General features: G+C 42.2%; 1 protein-coding gene across 1 annotated transcript; it reads right to left on the bottom strand.

The window, feature by feature from the left end:
• Nucleotides 1–10,081: 10,081 nt before the first annotated feature.
• LSM8 (LSM8 homolog, U6 small nuclear RNA associated) lies at nucleotides 10,082–16,432 on the bottom strand. Its single transcript, XM_074169089.1, has 4 exons — nucleotides 16,360–16,432; nucleotides 15,187–15,227; nucleotides 13,639–13,766; nucleotides 10,082–10,333 (listed from the first exon to the last, which is right to left on the bottom strand). Exons 1-4 carry the CDS (start codon nucleotides 16,388–16,390, stop codon nucleotides 10,243–10,245), a joined length of 291 nt encoding a protein of 96 aa, XP_074025190.1. The 5' UTR covers nucleotides 16,391–16,432; the 3' UTR covers nucleotides 10,082–10,242.
• Nucleotides 16,433–18,139: the final 1,707 nt, after the last annotated feature.

Raw genomic sequence — 18,139 nt, 5'->3', positions numbered from 1 at the left:
AGGGTGGCAGCCTTGAAAGTCAGAAGTGCAATTCCAGAGAGCAATCCTACCTTATTATAGTTACACAAAAGAATCTTAACCCTGCCTTTTCAAAGACCTTGAGCATTTGCACTTCCTAGACTTAAGCTGCACTTACGCCTGACTCTTGTATCCAGGATGAGTTGGGACAAGCAGCAGAAGAAACACAACAGAAAGCAAGAAGGCCATTTCCGTTTGGCGTTGATGAGCGCGTACTGTCACGCATTCTGCACTTGCAGTTTAATCATGGAAATCATCCTGCACGCTCCTGCTGCTAATGACCTAATTGTTCAGAGAAAGGTGGGCCCCATTCCTATTGACTATTTACATCTTAATGTGCCCTGGTTTTGAAATCTATTTCCAATCTAACTGAGGTTCTATTGTTTGATATTTCCTCCTCAGCATCACACATTTTCAATCAGCATCAGCTTCTCAGCCATTATCACTTCCACCTTTGGCTTCTGTTCAGCACTGCAACTCGCTGCAAAACTCCTGTAAATCCAGTCTGTGTACATGAAATGGTAGAGATGAAGTGGTTTTTAAGTGGCAGTTGGCAGGAACTGGTTTTATTCACTGGAAATGCTGTAAACTGAGTTTGAATAGGTTGTAAATAGCTAGGGTTTGTATCACTGTGTGTTTTAGAATCATAGAATCATAGAATGGCTAGAGTTGGAAAGGACCTTAAAGATCATCTAGTTCCAACCCCCCTGCCATGGGCAGGGACACCTCTCACTAGAGCAGGTTGCTTAAAGCCCCATCCAGCCTGGCCTTGAACACTTCCAGGGATGGGGCATCCACAACTTCCCTGGGCAACCTGTTCCAGTGCCTCACCACCCTCACTGTAAAGAATTTCTTCCTTATATCTAATCTAAATCTCTTCTCTTCCAATTTAAAACCATTGCCCCTTGTCCTGTCACCACTCTTCCTGACAAAGAGTCCCTCTTCAGCTCTTCTGTAGGCTCCCTTCAGGTATTGATAGGCTGTTATAAGGTCTCCCCGGAGCCTTCTCTTCTCCAGGCTGAACAACCCCAGCTCTCTCAGTCTGTCTTCATAGGAGAGGTGCTCCATCCCTCTGATCATCCTCGTGGCCCTCCGCTGGACCCGTTCCAACAGGTCCATGTCCTTTCTGTGTTGAGGACTCCAAAGCTGGACACAGTACTCCAGGAGGGGTCTCACGAGCGCAGAGTAGAGGGGCAGAATCACCTCGCGAGACCTGCTGGCCACACTTCTCCTGATGCAGCCCAGGACATGGTTGGCTCTCTGGGCTGCCAGTGCACACTGCCTGCTCATGTTGAGCTTCTCATCCATAAGCACTCCCAAGTCCTTCTCCTCGGGGCTGCTCTCCAGCCATTCTCCACCCAACTTGTATTTGTGCCTGGGGTTGCCACGTCCCAGGTGCAGGACCCTGCACTTGGCTTGGTTGAACTTCATGCAATTTGCACGAGCCCACCTCTCCAGCCTGTCTAGGTCCCTCTGGATGGCATCCCTTCCCTCCAGCGTGTCACCTGCGCCACCGAGCTTGGTGTCATCAGCAAACTTGCTGAGGGTGCACTCTATCCCACTGTCCATGTCACCGACAAAGATGTTAAACAGTACTGGTCCCAGTACCGACCCCTGCGGAACACCACTCGTTACTGGCCGCCACCTGGACATTGAGCCATTGATTGTAACCCTTTGGATGCGGCCATCCAGCCAGTTCCCTATCCACCGAGTGGTCCATCCATCGAATCCATGAGTTTCCAATTTTGAGACCAGGATGTCGTGCGGGACAGTGTCAAATGCTTTGCATAAGTCCAGGTAAATGACGTCAGTCGCTCTGCCCTTGTCTACCAAGTCTGTGGCAGTATTGTAAAAGGCCACCAAATTTGTCAGGCACGATTTGCCCTTGGTGAAGCCATGTTGGCTGTTTCCAATCACTTCTTTATTCTCCATGTGCCTTAGCAAGGATTTCAGGAGGATCTGCTCCATGATCTTGCCAGGCACAGAGGTGAGACTGACCGGCCTGTAGTTTCCCGGGTCTTCTTTGTTTCCTTTTTTGAATATTGGAGTTATGTTCCCTTTTTTCCAGTCAGTGGGAACTTCACCAGACTGCCACGATTTCTCAAATATGATGGAGAGGGGCTTAGCAACTTCGTCCACCAGTTCTCTCAGGACCCGTGGATGGATTTCATCAGGTCCCATGGACTTATGCACCTTCAGGTTCTTTAAGAGGTCTCGAACCTCGTCTTCTTGTACTGTGGGTGCTTCTTCATTCCCAGAGCCCCTGTTCTTGCCCTCCGTGACTTGGGCAGTGTGGTTAGGGCCCTTGCCAGTGAAGACTGAGGCAAAGAAGTCATTCAGTAGCTCAGCCTTATCCACATCCTGGGTGACCAGGTCTCCCGTTTCCTTCCGGAGGGGACCCACAGCTTCCCTCGTCTTATTTTTATCCCTGATATATCTATAGAAGTTCTTCTTGTTATTTTTCACATCCCTGGCTAGATTTAGTTCTGCCTGGGCTTTCGCTTGCCTGATCAGGTTTCTGGTGACTCGGACAGCTTCTCTGTATTCTTCCCAGTCTACCTTTCCCTGCTTCCACCCTCTATAGGCCTCCTTTTTGGTCCTGAGTTTGTCCAGCAGTTCCTTGTTCATCCACGCCGGCCTACTGGCTATTTTGCCCGATTTCTTCTTTTTTGGGATGCACCTCTCCTGAGCTTGGAGGAGGCAATCCTTAAATACCACCCAGCTTTTTTGGGCCCCTCTCCCTTCCAGTTCTTTTTCCCACGCTACCTTACCAATCAGATCTCTCAGGAGATCAAAGTCTGCTCTTTTGAAGTCCAGGGTAGCCAGCTTGCTGCGCACCCTCCTTGCTGCCTTATGAATCTTGAATTCTATCATCTCATGGTCACTGCAGCCGAGGCTACCCTTGAACTTGACATTCCCGACCAGCCCCTCCTTGTTGGTGAGGACAAGGTCCAGCACTGCTCCTTTCCTCGTTGGTTCCTCTATTATTTGCAGAAGAAAGTTGTCGTCGACACATTCTAAGAACTTCCTGGATTTCCTGTGCTCTGCTGTGTTGTCCTTCCAACAGATGTCGGGGTGGTTGAAGTCCCCCATGAGGACCAGAGCGTGTGAGCGCGATGCTGCCCCTATCTGTTTGTAGAGGGCCACATCCTCGCTGTCACTTTGATCTGGTGGCCTGTAGCAGACTCCTACTGTAACATCACCTGCCCCCGTGCTCCCTTTAATCCTGACCCATAAGCTCTCTGTCTTGTCTTCACCCATCCCCAGGTGAAGCTCCATACATTCCAGCTGGTCCTTGACATAGAGGGCAACACCCCCTCCCCTTCTGCCCAGCCTGTCCTTCCTGAAGAGCTTGTAACCTTCCATTCGAACACTCCAGTCGTAAGAGCCATCCCACCACGTCTCGGTGATGCCAATAATGTCGTAGCCCTGGAGGCGTGCGCACATCTCTAACTCCTCTTGTTTGTTCCCCATGCTGCGTGCATTTGTGTAAAGGCACTTCAGCTGGGTGCCTAAAGGGGCCGACTTATTAGCTGAGATGGCAGGTTGAAGGCTCTCTTTGAGTTTTTTTCTGCTCAACCTACGCTTAACCCCCTCCCCCTTCGATCCTAGTTTAAAGCCCTTTCAACAAGCCCCGCCAACTCACTTGCCAGTATCTTTCTCCCCTTCTGAGACAGGTGTACTCCATCTGTTGCTATCCGACTCGGTGCCATATAAAATTCCCTGAGTTCAGAATACCCAAAATTTCGGTGATGGCACCAGTTTCTGAGCCACTTGTTTATCACAGTTGCCTTTTTATTTCTTTCAGGATTTCCTCCTGCAACTAAGGGTATCGCTGAAAAAATTACCTGTGCCCCTGATCCCTCAACCAGTTTTCCCAGTGTCTTAAAGTCCTTTATGATTGTTTTTAATTTCCTGGATGTATTATATACATCATCACTGCCTACCTGAAAAACTACAAGGGGGTAATAGTCAGAAGGGTTGACTAGAGCAGGAACTTTTTTCCTGGTCTTCTGCATTCACATTGCTTTGAATACAACTTTGACATTCTGTTCCCTGTATCTGAGGACACTACGTCACCCGCATGTTCCATCAGTGCAAATACTGCAGATCCTTGCCACACGCCACCAGCAACTCTGGCCAGTTTGCAGAAACATCACAGCGTTCATCTGCACACAGGTTTCCATCTGCATCCTAAGCAGAGTTGAAGTCTGAAATTATATAACTGAGAATTCCCAAAGACTTCAGCACAAAAATCCAGAGCAAGAACTATAATTGAAAAATACTATTTTAGGATGGGAAGTTTCCATATGAAATTCTAGTGTCTTAAAATATTTTTGAGTAGAGAATGTTTTCTCACAATTCCTCAGTATTTCTCATCATATGAATAACACGCACAATAATGGTATCTGTGTTAAAGAGAACTTCGCTATAATGAGCACTGCTGTAAAACCTAACTTTGTCCGTGTTCAAAGGGTTTTTATCCTGCTTGCTTCTATTTTTTACGGATTTCACTGCTTCAAATCCAGCTTCTTCGATTTCTCCACTTGTATAACTTCCACACCAGTTTCCCTGCAGAGTACTGTAATCATCACTGCTGAAAGCAACAATGCTAAGTAAAAGATAAGATAAATCTAGAGTATAAAACAGAAGGTAGATGGCAGGAGAACCATTAAAGATGTTTTAGTGGACAAAACCAGTACATGCACGTGCCCTTGTGCTCCCTTGAGTAACGAACACCTTTTATCTAAAAGTGCAAGTAGCAGGCAAGAAGTTCAGCACTGAGTGAAATTTCTTGGCACTCGGTGGCGCCGTTACTGATGTCAGGCTGAACGGCAGCAGCACGTTGTTCAACGCAAGTTCCAGAGTTCCTGGAACGTGCTGCAAAGCTCCAGGAAGGAAGGTATTACAGCCTAGATAAGGTCAGGCTTTTAGTGCTAGCGAGTAGTTCTTGGCAAAAGTCTGAATGCTATTGTCTTTTCAGCGTTGATTTCCACTTTGGGCAGTGGAGCTTTTATTTTCTTCAGTGAAAATGCTGCTACTGGAAGAAATGTCAGCATTTCTGCCATTACTGTAAAAATTACTATAAAAGAAAGGCCCCTGAAAAGGACCCTAAAACGGAATATAGCACGCTGGAAGACGCTATCGGGAACAGAATTGCCAGGACAAATGCCTGGCTCTTCACTATCTTCTATCTTAGGTTTGTAACCTAAGCCTGGTACAAGTTTTCCCTCCCTGACATCAAGGCTTGGTCTGTACAGATATCACCATCTGGGTTTTGTGGTTTTTTTGTCTGTGAATACCTGCTACATGAAGTATGCCTTATTATTTAAACAACAGGGAAGCTAAGACTGATTGACACGATGCAGCTTTTCTGGATCTTTACTGCGACTGAAGAAACTCTCTTTCAGCTAAAAAAAATAACCCACAGACTTATTTTCATCAATAAACTGCAGTTTCCCCAACTGGAAAGCAGAAATAAGAACACAATTAGTAAAAATTAGTAGAGTTGCATACACAGGTGCCGAAGTGTACCATAGACCAAATATAACTGGCAAGCACAAACCATTGTGATGTTTCACTGGCACAACTCACCTTTGTTGTTTCCAAGTCTCTTTAAACTGAGGCTTCTACCTTCTTGAGAAGTGCCTTCATGGTCATTGTCATTTAATTCCTAAAGGAACAACAGCTCCTGGCTTGGTATTTGTCATGTCAGCTGTGGAATAAACTAAATCCTTTCTTACCAATGCACAGAGAGCACAACCCTGGTATTTAGGATCATTTCTGTATGAATCTGCAGAATAAAACTCCTCGCAGAGTGCTGCTTCACACAGCAGAGGATAAGAGGTGGAACTATGTTATGACGGGTACAAAGCACCTACTCAAGCACACAGATCTGGTACATTTGCTACAAAAGCGGTATGGCAATGGCCGTGAGATAAATCTATCATACAAACCACCCGTATTTCATCTTCAGCTCCAGCACAATGTATTTGATGTGTCTCTCAGGTGCTTTACTTATAAAATGGATTGAAGAATAAACACTAACTCCAGGGATTAAGGGTAACAGGCCAGAGCTGACAGCAAACATTGAGTCATACAGAAATTCTCCACTGTCAGAATAAGTCCTCAAAACAGAATCCCTGCTCTTTGAATCCAGTAACTGCCTGTGGGCCAAGTAATATTTGAAGAACTTTGATTGCAAATATGTGAAGTGGACATGGAGGCGCTTCACAGGGATTGCACCTAGGAAAGTTGTGGACCACAGAAGGTGGCTTCTGCGTTGCTTCATGCACGCCAATGAATATAATTAACCTCTTTGTAAGCCGGCTCAGTCATGTCACTGGAGGCATCCTTTTCCAGTACTAGGTAAGACTTGTCCTTTAACTCCAAGATCTCTATTAAACAAACAAAAGGAGGAAGTGACCAACCTAGGGCAATGCAGGAAGCTTAATGGAATATGACGATTACCTCCAATTCAGCGTTACTTCCTTTTGTCCTTAGCATCACCTTTCTCTGCCCTGCTCATTTTTGTAAAATTGGTTTATTACTCTGCAAGGACTCACTGGATTTTACTGAACATCACCTGTTATTTATCTATATCTAGGCTTTTAACAGGAAAAGACAGTTTCCAAGAACACTATGGACTATGGCCTCTTTTTCTTATCATCTAAGCAGGGCTCTTCATGTACCCTGAGAAACCAGCTGACAGCCATACTCACTGGGCATGCCTTCCAGTCTGAAAAGGGAGTTATTCTTTTTTTCTTGAGAGTACTTTTCCCTCCAGTGAGAATTAAGCAGAGACTTTTTGCAGACAATGCTACTCCTCATCTCCTACGAGACATTTGCTTCGCTACATCTCTACAATCAGCGGGAAATGGCAAGGAGAACCTCTGCCCAGCCAGCTGGCACACCCCGACTGGCATAGCCCTCTCTCTCACGCCTCCTCAGCATCTGAGGAGATAACTCCTCCTCTCGAAAAACCAGCTCTACTTCATTTCCTCTATGTTTTACCTTTTTACACTGGCTGCCGTGTGGGTTCACATAGCACCAAGATACATACACAACCTTCACACTTGCTGAGCTTCCACCTTAGACCCTTCCTCCTCCTCCTCTGGGGACTAACATTCTCTAGCTTTCTTCTTTTAGAATGACTAATACAATGCCATCACTCTATGTCCACTTTCTTGTTTCAATCCCATTTATTTTTCCTACTTCGATTCATTCTATGAAAGTAAATTAAGGACATAAAAAAATATTAATTTTCATTTGTGACCTGTTTTTTCAGCTGGACTGCACTACAGGTTTGATTCAATAGAAATACTGTTTCAGACTGGTTATAATTCAACTTCCTGCATCAAATACTGTTTTCCCGAGTGCTTTCTCTCCACCATATGCTTACAGTTATCCACTATAGATTAGAGCTCCTATAAATTCACAAGGCTATAATTTCATTTTATAATTTTTAAAAGCATATTGAGCCCCAGATTCAATTTCAAGTAACACTTTCTGACTGGGTCTCCTGTCTTCGATCCCTTCCCCAGTACATCCAGAAGATGCTTTTGTCAAATCCAGATCAAAACCAATGGCATAAAATTGAAGCAAAATTAGGTGCAGAAATTCAAACAAAATTTGAGTGCAAGACAAAAAAACACAGCTCTGAAAAGCTTCACATTGCTGGTATCTATGCATGAAGGTAAAGCAAACTCCACAGCTGTCAGTTTTAAGGTTTTAGACAGAACTTTGCTTCTGAGCAGGCTGCATCTTGGCAAGGCTGAGCTCCTGCCCACAGTCCCAATCAGAGCTGTGAGAACTGAGCTGCCCGTTCTTTGCCTACCTCACTGCAGAAGAATCCATTTCACAATGCACTGTGTATCAACCCATTTGGGCTTTGTGCAGCCAGCCTTTGCTAGGATTCTTTTCTGAAAGGGAGTTTAAATTTATCTTTCTCAATCCCTTGGAAAACACCCTGTGTTTAGGTCAACCTGTGAGTAGAGACACTTCTTAACTTCTTTAAGCTGTAACGCCCCCCACCCTGCTTGCACAATTTCACAGGTCCAGAAAAAGTGCATGCAAGAGCTGAGGTCACTCACCTGAAGGGAAGAGGACAGGGTTTGCAATCTGTATTTTAAACACCTCACTGTGTAAAGCTGTTTTCCAGATCATGTTTTTGCTGCTTCAGCAATTCCTGAACTACTCGGAATTCTCAGCTGGTCAGTCCCCAGATTTTACTGATCAGCTTCACCACGTTGGCTCCACGGCTTTGCATCTGAAATCATCACTTACAGGATAGAGAAAATAGTTTCAACTAACAGCAGCAGCTCATCATATTTTAAGTCCTCGACCAAGCACAGGACCAAGGAGTTGTATTGCCAATGATGTGCTCGAGGCAGATGGTCTCCATATGCATTAACATTCCATAACGCAGCCTCAAACATAATTCCTCAGCTATAGAGCAACTGATTTCCTTAGTTGTTCCAGTGCCTCTACAAGTATTCAACCTATGCATTTCAACTATAACTCTAACAGATCCAAGGCTAAGTAGTGCATTTAAAATCAGCTCATCCTGATTCTACTCTTTGCCTCTGCATTTTTTTCTGCTGAGCCCTAAAGTAGCTGATCTACCTCATCTGCTTCATTTGTCCTTTATCAATACAATCCACTTGCTCTACTTCCTTTTCTCTTGTGCCAGTGTGTTTCAGTAGCAAAAGGGGTCTTCGTTATATATGATTTTGTTGACTGTTTAACGAAACTGATCGATTCTTTTGACATAATGAATTATAGCCAGACTTCACTGAAAGCCACACAGAAAAACCCTGGTTTGCCTTACTCATTGTCTGCTCAGCAATTCCCTGCCGAAATGTGGACAAAAAATTACAAAACATTACTTTACTAGGTCACAAGATGGATAAAGGCAAAAAAGGTTTGCTGGCCTTCACATGACCCACCAAGAACAATCTCAGAAAACAAGCTGGAAGTTACAAGAATTGAGAGCCAGATTTTGTGGGAACAAGTACCTTGTTTCCAAACAGTGTACTTGCTGTACAAGCAAATATCAAATCCCTTAATATTAAAATCAATATAAAAACCCCCAAATATGCACATTAAAGTAACTTTTTTTTTTCTTTTTTTTTTTCACTCCCACTCAACAGGACACATATATTGGACCTTTTGGCACACTAGAGGACAAGGAAAACAACTTTGTCCAATAGTACCAGCTTCCTCTCATGCCACCATACCAGTATTTCTGCTGGGTAGTAAATAGGATGTGGCCTAAAGCATGCTATACTGCACAGAGCTTGTGCCACTTAACTTGCCTGATGCTGGTGTATAAGAGGTTCATTATGGTTACATGCAATCCTTATATGCAATAGGAAGGCAAATTTCATTCAATAGAAATAATTTCTCTATCTAAAGTACTCCTGTATCTTCTAGACTACACTCTAGCAAGACAACGGTTACACAAACCGTTATTAGCAAACACACAATTCTCTTTCTGTAGACCTTACCCAAATTTTGAGCAACACGACAGCTGCTGAGAAGAGAAGCTAGAGAATGAGCTGGTCACGAATTTAATGGGCTTCAAATAAATTGTTTAGGTTCTGTGCTCTTGCTCAAAAGTCTTTCTTTCTCCAATTTAATTTGTCTGCAAGCATTAAGGCGCTAAGAACTCACCAATCTCCAGTATAGTCTTGAGGACCAGAGAACAATGTTTGATAAACAACAAAAAACCCTATTACATGCATGTCATTAATTTGTCTGTGAAAGCTTTAAACATTCTTTCTACACTACACCAAAAAAACCCAAAAATCATAAAAAATAGTTTTCTTCTTACAGCCAAAGCTACATTTAGAGATTGTTAAATTGACTGTTACACAATCCACCTCTAAATAATCCTGAGTTAACACAAAAAGCCTTGGTTTATCTTTAGGAATTAATCTGATTTTAAGGTATGTACGAGGTATGTACATACAATATCAGGACCATCACTGATTCCCAGTATGTATTTTACAGTGAAATTATGCAGCATGAAACCCAAAGGAAATTCAACGAAAGCATCTTTAGTAAAACGTAGAAACTTTAATTTACATGCAAAACTACAACATATTCATAATAAAAAACTGGTGACGAAACAAATTAAACACAATTTGTAAAAATCATCAACGTTGTTAAATAGGTCTGTACAACCAAAGATTTACAAAGTCCCTGTGCATTTTCATCTTCTCAATGCACAACTGAGTTTAAAGGTTCTGCTCGAATATTCCCCAAGTCAAGAGCTGAATCTGTCTCTTCATCAATTTCACCGATGACAGCACTGCAATAAAAAACAGGTTATCATTTGTTGAAATCCCCTGGTACAAAACTGGAAAGCCACAAAATTAACTTGCTTGATTAACTTGCTAGTGAAGACCCTTTTTCAATTTTTTTATTTTTTTTTTTTTTTTAAACTGTAGAGCTCTTATCTTTTAAACTTCAAGTTGTGATGGCTATAAGTAGAGTCTAAAGGAAGTTTTGATGTTTAGGTGTTTGGGGTTTTTTAAGGTATAGTTTATAAGAACCAAATACTACTGACTGGTCTGTTTTAGGCAGTAGGCTAGCCTCTGAAACAAGAGCTGGAAACCTTTTAGAGAGAAGAGCTTTTCAAGAATAATGTCTAACTGTAGCAATTCATAAGTGCATACAGCATCAGATAAGCAAGACAATTTTCTTCCACACAGCCTACTAAGATGTTATTAATTTATCCAGGGGACAATATATAGCATTTCACCTATTCCATATTAAGACCTACCTGGACTAAAACACTAGTGGACTCAGTAAAACTGCTTTAAAGAGAAAAGAAGGTTAAGGTAATAGAAGTCATACTAGCTCAGGCTGCTAACTAACCCAGCAGTAACATAAAAACAAAGAGTCTAGTCCTGCTGGCATACCCTTCTATTCACCACTTCAGAGACTTAGGAGCTAGTGGCTGTATCCACAAAATGAATTAATAACCACCAGAAACTACACTCTTATTAATCGATTCAATAGCTTTCTGAATACATTTCTATTTTTGGTCTTTGCTACATCCTGCTGCAGAGAGTTCCACAATTAAGCTTTACAGTGTGCAATGAAATACCTTTATACATAACTTGTTGGATTACCTTTCACTTTCAATAACAGAAAAAAATAGAGGAATTTAAATGAAGCAATTATCTTCCCATCTCCTTCTACTACTCCTGATTTCACAGCAACCACTAACCACTATAGGTGTGCTTTTTCCAAAATGAAGAGCCCTTGCCTATTCAGCCTTTTCTTGACAGATAACATTTCATACCTCTGGTTATTCTCACTTGTGCTCTCCATGCATTTTCATACTGTACCCCTCTAAAGACAGTCGCATACCAGGTGTTTATGCAGTGACATCACAATGTCTGCTGGTTTTGTTTTCTTCCTAATATTTTTTCTTCCCAACGAACTGATATTTACAAAAAAAAACCTAACAGCCAGAGACCAGGGTGAGACTGAGCTTAAAAGTAAGACATCCTAATACAGGTGGCCAGACTTCCACGACAGTTAGCGGAAACTAGGGAGGAATTTAGCTTGCCTTGAAACAGAAATCTGGTCAGCTGAGTAGCTTGCTTAGTTCCATCACTGCCTAGATCTTCACTATGCTAGGAGCTCAGACAACACAAATGTAAACTGCTTATGCCAATTGAATATTGAATATTGCACTGACCAGCATGAAACCTCAGCTCAAATTTGAGTCCCTTCAGAATTCTTGTGTGAAAAGAACTTTATCCCAGATGCTCGTTACTACTCCATTTGTTAGCTTTTTCCGAAGTGACACTTTAATTTAAAACATTTCCTTAGATTAAAAACTGTCTATGATATCAAAGCGTAAGCTTCTCTTTAGTTCACGTCGAGAAATACAGCTTTTTCATCAGAGATCTCATTTTCCTAGATGTAAAAAGAGCAAACAATATCTGCCACTCCTGATGTCTCTTTGATAGGCTTTCTGCTTTTCACGCAGCAAAACAAACACATGTATTTAAAAGGTTTGGGGGTTTTAACCAGCTTTTCTCCACTGTTTTTATTACAGTTTCACACACAACTTTCTAGTACTAGTATCTTTTCCGGTTTTCATAATCCATCACATACCTATAAAAGAGAAGTTGCTTTTTCCTACTAACAACTTTTACTTGCTTTTGAGCCATACTGAGTTTTTCTGATTGATGCTACATATTCACTGCAAGCTCCTAGTGACGCACAATCAAATGCCTGGAAACATTTTATCCCACGACTGTATCTTTTATTTTGTTTTTCAAGAGCTTCTCTATTTTCTGAGAGTTCCCTATCTTGAAGTTACTGTTACTTAGCTGTTGTTTCATTTTTCTTCTTCCTATAAGGATGCTGAATTTCAGTATGTTGAGTTGCATTAATACAGAATTATTCCTTCTAACGAATAAGTTACAAATACGTTTCCAAGTTAAGGTTATTAAAAATAGAGTAATTTCAATAAAAGAATGTTTTGAGTATATTTGAGTAATGGAGGAGCCTGGTATAGTGAAATAGTGAAGTGGTAAACAATTATTTGGCTTTTTATACACATTTGTACTATTTGAATGAAAAGTTACTTGTAGAGAGGCATGCTTAGCCTTACCTTTGTATATTTATCAATTTATTTTTGCTTAAAAGCTTAAGTCAAAAGCGATGAAAGCCTTGCAAGATTATCACCCTCCTCAATGATGCTAGATAAACACACCTAGATATAAATCTTAAATCTTGACATTTCTTTGTACAGAAAAAAACATTAGAAGATTAAAATTCCTATCCAGGCTCACTTGTTGGTCACTGTGACGTGCTCTTTTTCCGGTTGTCATAAAAAGTAATCTCTTTTTTTGTCATCAGTTTTAGAATGCTGCTGCAAAAGTGATCTTCCTAGCAGGCCCATTTACCAGGCCTTCTTTCCACTTCTCTTGTAACCCTCCCATCTGTTTGGCACATCAGCTACTTTTGTCTGCGTTTAATGAGCTTTTACTCTCATTTTGTCAGGGCATTTTACATCAAGTATCAACTCATACGTTTGACCTGTCAGTACGTTGGCTTCAACAGTTGTTACACTGTCAAGCCAGAACCTTCATACATTTTCCAGATTATGAACTATTGTCTGTGAAAATCTCATCTAAAAAAATCCTGCTAAAAGTCAACCTTGTATACCTGTATTATGTATTGCTGACTTTTTGCACACAAGTTCTATCTAATCTTTTGTTCATTCTTCTACCTTTTCCTCCACCAATGGATCCTGCCTTTCGCAGACTGGAATAAAGAACATCTACACAATGCCTCTAGACTCAAAAAAGGAAACTGCTGAGCTTTATACTGACCATTCCTAGACTGCTATCAGTACGTGAGCTGTTAATTTACAGCTCAGTAAATCTTAACATTACAATGCAATCACTTCTGTAACAGAAGCATAGATATTTGAATTTTAATACGCCTCAGCTTTAACAGCATTATCAGTGCTACCCACAAAGATGCAAGATGTCTGGGGCTTTCAAGATGTATACAGATAAATTATACACATATACACACACACTAAATTTTTCTTAATAGGTTTAAACAATAACATGCTGTACTTACACGTTATCACCTCTTACAATGTATAATCCCAGCACTACTTGCTCAACTCCTTGTGAAGAACTGAACACTCGTTCATGGCTTTCATCCAAAATCAAGTTAATGGTCTGATCAAAACCTTTGAGTGTTCCCTGAAAAAACACACAAAAATAAAGTACTCCAGTTACCTCTTAAATTTATTATCTTTGCTCTCAATAATATCTTAAATAAGGTGGCAATACTAAGGCACTAGAGAGCAGGCGCTCTGTTTAGGTTTTATTGTTAGGCTTCAATACAAACAGCTGGAGAATGAAATTTAAAAGCAGTATCAATTTAAGAAAAGTATTTACATTTACTACTGTTTATGCTAAAAGCTACAGTAATCTTTAGCATAAAAAGAAGTAAAGTTTCCCTTTAACCAATGACAGCCCTCCAGACCACTAATTTTACTATTTCTACATTATTTTAGTCTTCCTTGGACAGAAGTTTCCAGAAATCAAATTAATAATTAAATAAATCAACGAACAGAAAGATTCTTGTGGTCAACAATATTGAAACCACTCTTAATGTGCAACTTTAAGTGGTATCTCTTTGAGGGAGATTAGCTTTGTTCCACAAAATTATTCAAAAAAACGCCAAAATCAAAACACACAAAAAGAAACATTACTGTGCCACTTCAATATGCATTTGGAAAAATGACAACATAACTCATTTGTGTAATTTACCATCAGTAATTGATTAAGAAATTTAAACTTGTGTAAAACACCATAATTCAAACAGTGGTAATAACCATTTATATCATCTAACCATGCAACAGTGAATCATGTATACCAATTCCATTCAAATCTTTTTGATAGAAAGTATCTTGTATCACAACACAAAGTTTACCAGACTGACTCCAACCAGACAGGTTTGGTGCAGCTAGTATTTTTCTGCTAAAAGTACTGTTTTCTCTCTTCAAAGGCCATACAAAGCTAAGTACAGACAGAAAGATATAATCCTCATGCAATGATCATACTATTAAGCCATACTCAAAACCCAAGAGATGGGAGGATTAAAAAAAAAATAAAAAAAAATCCCAATTCAACAACACAGAAGCAATAAAACCAGAACACTATACAGTCTAATAGTTTGCCAATTCTCAGCTTTTCAGGCTTAAACAGAATCCCACAAGAATTCTTCAGCAATTATCAGCTGATGTTTTTCCACAACCATATGGAAGAAATTGTTTTAGCATGAAAGCTGAAGAGCTTACAGAAAAAAAGAGAACATTTTAGATGGAAATCAAATTACTGAACAGAAATGCATTTTCTTGTGCATTCCTACAGAAAAGGCCATTTGACAGAAAGTCAAAGCATTCGCATGCACAAGTTTATCAATGGACAAAGCTGACAGGCAAAAATCAGTAAGTGTTTAAATCATAGAGCACAAAATAATTGCCATAAAGCTTTTAAAAAAACAGTTTGTAAAGGTATGAACATATAACTGATAGTATCCTAGCACGGTTTCTTTATTGCCATGATGGAAGGTCTTTATGGGGGAAAATAAAATTTTTAAAAATACAAGTCTCACCACAATCATTCTTCCATCAGAAGTAATTACTGCAACAGTACCTGATAGTTCATTAAGGAAATGTTTAGAGATATCTGAAATAGAACCATTTACATTTTCTGAAACATTCATAGGTAATAAAAGTTTTAAGAGCCAAAAAAGCCTATCACTATTTCTTAAAAAAAAAAAAAACACACAACAAAAAACAGTACAGTTGATAGTAACATTTAACAACGTAGTATTTTTTATGACAATCTGTTTTAAAGTTTCACTTTACCCAACCAGGGAAAGTCATACACAAACATAAATACCATTAAAAGCAGACTAGAGTTCACCTCTCTTCCCATTACTAACTGTACTACCTCAAAATTGAAACAACATAAACTTTTATGAACACTTCAAGCTAAGTCCTTAAAATCAGCTTAGCAGTGGTTATCCCGAGTCTGGCATCCTACATTCCCTGACTCTAAAGGTCTGATTATCCCAATTTGATGATCACACATCCATCACCCTGGATGATTTTGGGTTAGTATCTTACTGTTTGTGAATAAAGTTGAAAATTCCTAGTTTATTAGGAGTACAAAAAAACTAGCAAGAAAAGGGTTCCAAGAACACTAACTAACAGCTTTTGAGCAAATGATGTAAAGCTGGTAAGGGAACACATGTCAAGAGCTTTTTAAGGGACGAGGCCCATCGTGAATCTCATCACAGATCAAGCAAGAATCTGGTTTGCAGCACTGGAGGCTATATGGGACCCTCTTCTTTGGGTCTCCTGTAACTTCCGTTCTACCTGCCAAGCCGGTCTTATGTAAAGAGAAAACAACAGAGCCAAGCAGGCGGGCCCCAAGGAACACAACTGCCCGCGGGAGCGGCATGCAAGAAGACAGAGGCCCCAGCTGACATGCTTTCACAGGCCCTTCAGCAGCCGGCCTAGGGCTGGGGATCTCCAGGGAGCTCACACCTTGTCAGGCCAGCAGGTACCCAATGCCCGCAGCACCTCCGGCACCCAACCCCGGGTCGTGCTGCAGCCACCAGACGCCGGGGCCAAGCGCCGCCCGGCCCTCAGCGGCACCAAGCCGCCGGGGCACCGGCACCCGGCCTCCTCTCATGCCCACCGGCGCCAAGGAAAGGGAAGGCCCGTCTCCCACAGCCCCGACGGCAGCCCCGGGACATTTCCGCCGCCCGGAAGGATACGATTGATGTAATTCTCCAAAGCAGAGGTCATGGCGACAGCTCCCGCGCTTCGGCTCGCCTCACACCGCCGCCGGCAACCACCTCCCGCGAGACGGCAGCAGCGACGAGACTTCCGGCTCCACTTCCGGCGCACACCGCTGACGCGCGACCCGGCGCGCAGGCGCACAACCCCGCGGGGCAGGCCGGGTTCCGAGCGGCAGAGGATGCGCATGCGCTGAGAGGCAGGCGGCGGAGAGGAGAGGCGGGTGGGCTGTACCAAGTAGCGATCGACGGGGATCGCCCGGGGGGGGGTTACGCTGCCCCCCCATCTCCGCGGCACATGGCACCGTCCGCACGGGCGCCTGTCACGGAGCTCCCTCAGCCGCCGTCATGGGGGGGGGGGGGGGGATGTTTTGAGGGGAGAAGAGGGGGGGATGTCTCCGTGCCCAGCTTGAGGGTGTATCTTCAGGGCCTGCGTGCCCGGGCGTCGCGTCTCTGTTGCTAACACGGGAGCCGCAGGCTGCCGGTGTGAGGCGGGCAGGAAGGAGACCTGGCTGGTACCCCTCCACGCTGGCTGGAAGCAAAGAGCCTCGCAGCAGGGCTATGGGGTGTGTGTCCCGGGGCCAGACTTGCAGTGTTTATTGACATCCCATGCAGAGGTGCCAGAGGTGGGGGCGTGAGTATGGTTGAAAGGAGAGGCTTGGGGAAGGTGGTTCTTTTGCACCCAGATCCCACACCACCTGCTTAGGCCCCAGCTGTGGTCTACAAGTGGAGAGTTGTGCCAGTTTTTTAAAGGGAAATGCAACCCAAGCAAAACTATACATCTTTTTAAAAAAGATGTGCGCTGTCAAGTAAGTGGTGATTGTTACACAGAAGCTTGGATGTTAACGTTTACAGGAATCTCCTTTCGCCATAATCCATAAATGTGGGAACAGCAAGTAGGGATGTCCTGAAGAACTCTGGGTTTTTATTTTTGTATAACTTTGCCTTTCACAAGCACTATTGGCTTTCCTTTTTTGTGACCTGTTACTTCTGATGTGTCCCTGATTATTAGTGCCTTCCATTCTTTCTGGTGAGTCTACGTGATGCACACAGTGTTTCCTGAGAGTCCTGTGAGATAAGAGGAGTGCGTGAAATGTGCTGGATTCAGTGGTGGTGCTGGAAGACAATTTTCAGGAATGTAGGGAGCTAGGCGTACTTCACACAAGAAGAAATATCTTGGGGAGATTAAGTTCAGACATTCAGTAATAGAACCAAGTTAAGCTGCAAAACTAATCCTGGTTCTTCAGCCATCTTTGTGGGAGATAATACAGTCAGCATGCAAGAGGCTTTTAGTAGCGTACTGCAATTGTACTGTACTGAATTGTACATACAGACATCCTCTGCATTGCAATGTTCAAAGTCATGAATGCATCCCTCTAATTGTCTTTAATAATATAGCAGTCTGTTGGTGATACCTAAAACCTTACACACGTATGACATCTTAACAACAGTCAATCTATCAAGCTTCTGAAAACATGAGCTCAATGCTGCTCTAATGAGCACCACTGCTCAAATACTCTTCATGGAGTCCCATTAAAATAAAGTTTCTTCCACCTACATTTTTTGACAGTATAGGCTATTTATTGCACTGGATGACAACCTTTTCAGATGTAACACTGTGTGGGAAATACTCTTTCAAAGTATAAAAATAAACAGTGAGCCATTTCCAGTCCAGCATATTATGAAATTAAATGTTATATAAATTGTGGATTAAATATTGTAAGTTCATGAACTTCAGTAGACAGAAAATTAGCTTAGA

This window comes from Numenius arquata, chromosome 2 (assembly GCF_964106895.1).
Source record: "Numenius arquata chromosome 2, bNumArq3.hap1.1, whole genome shotgun sequence".
In the NCBI taxonomy this organism is placed as follows: Eukaryota; Metazoa; Chordata; class Aves; order Charadriiformes; family Scolopacidae; genus Numenius; species Numenius arquata.
The sequence above is the reverse complement of the archived record's forward strand: the minus strand, read 5'-3'. Positions and strand labels throughout refer to the sequence as shown.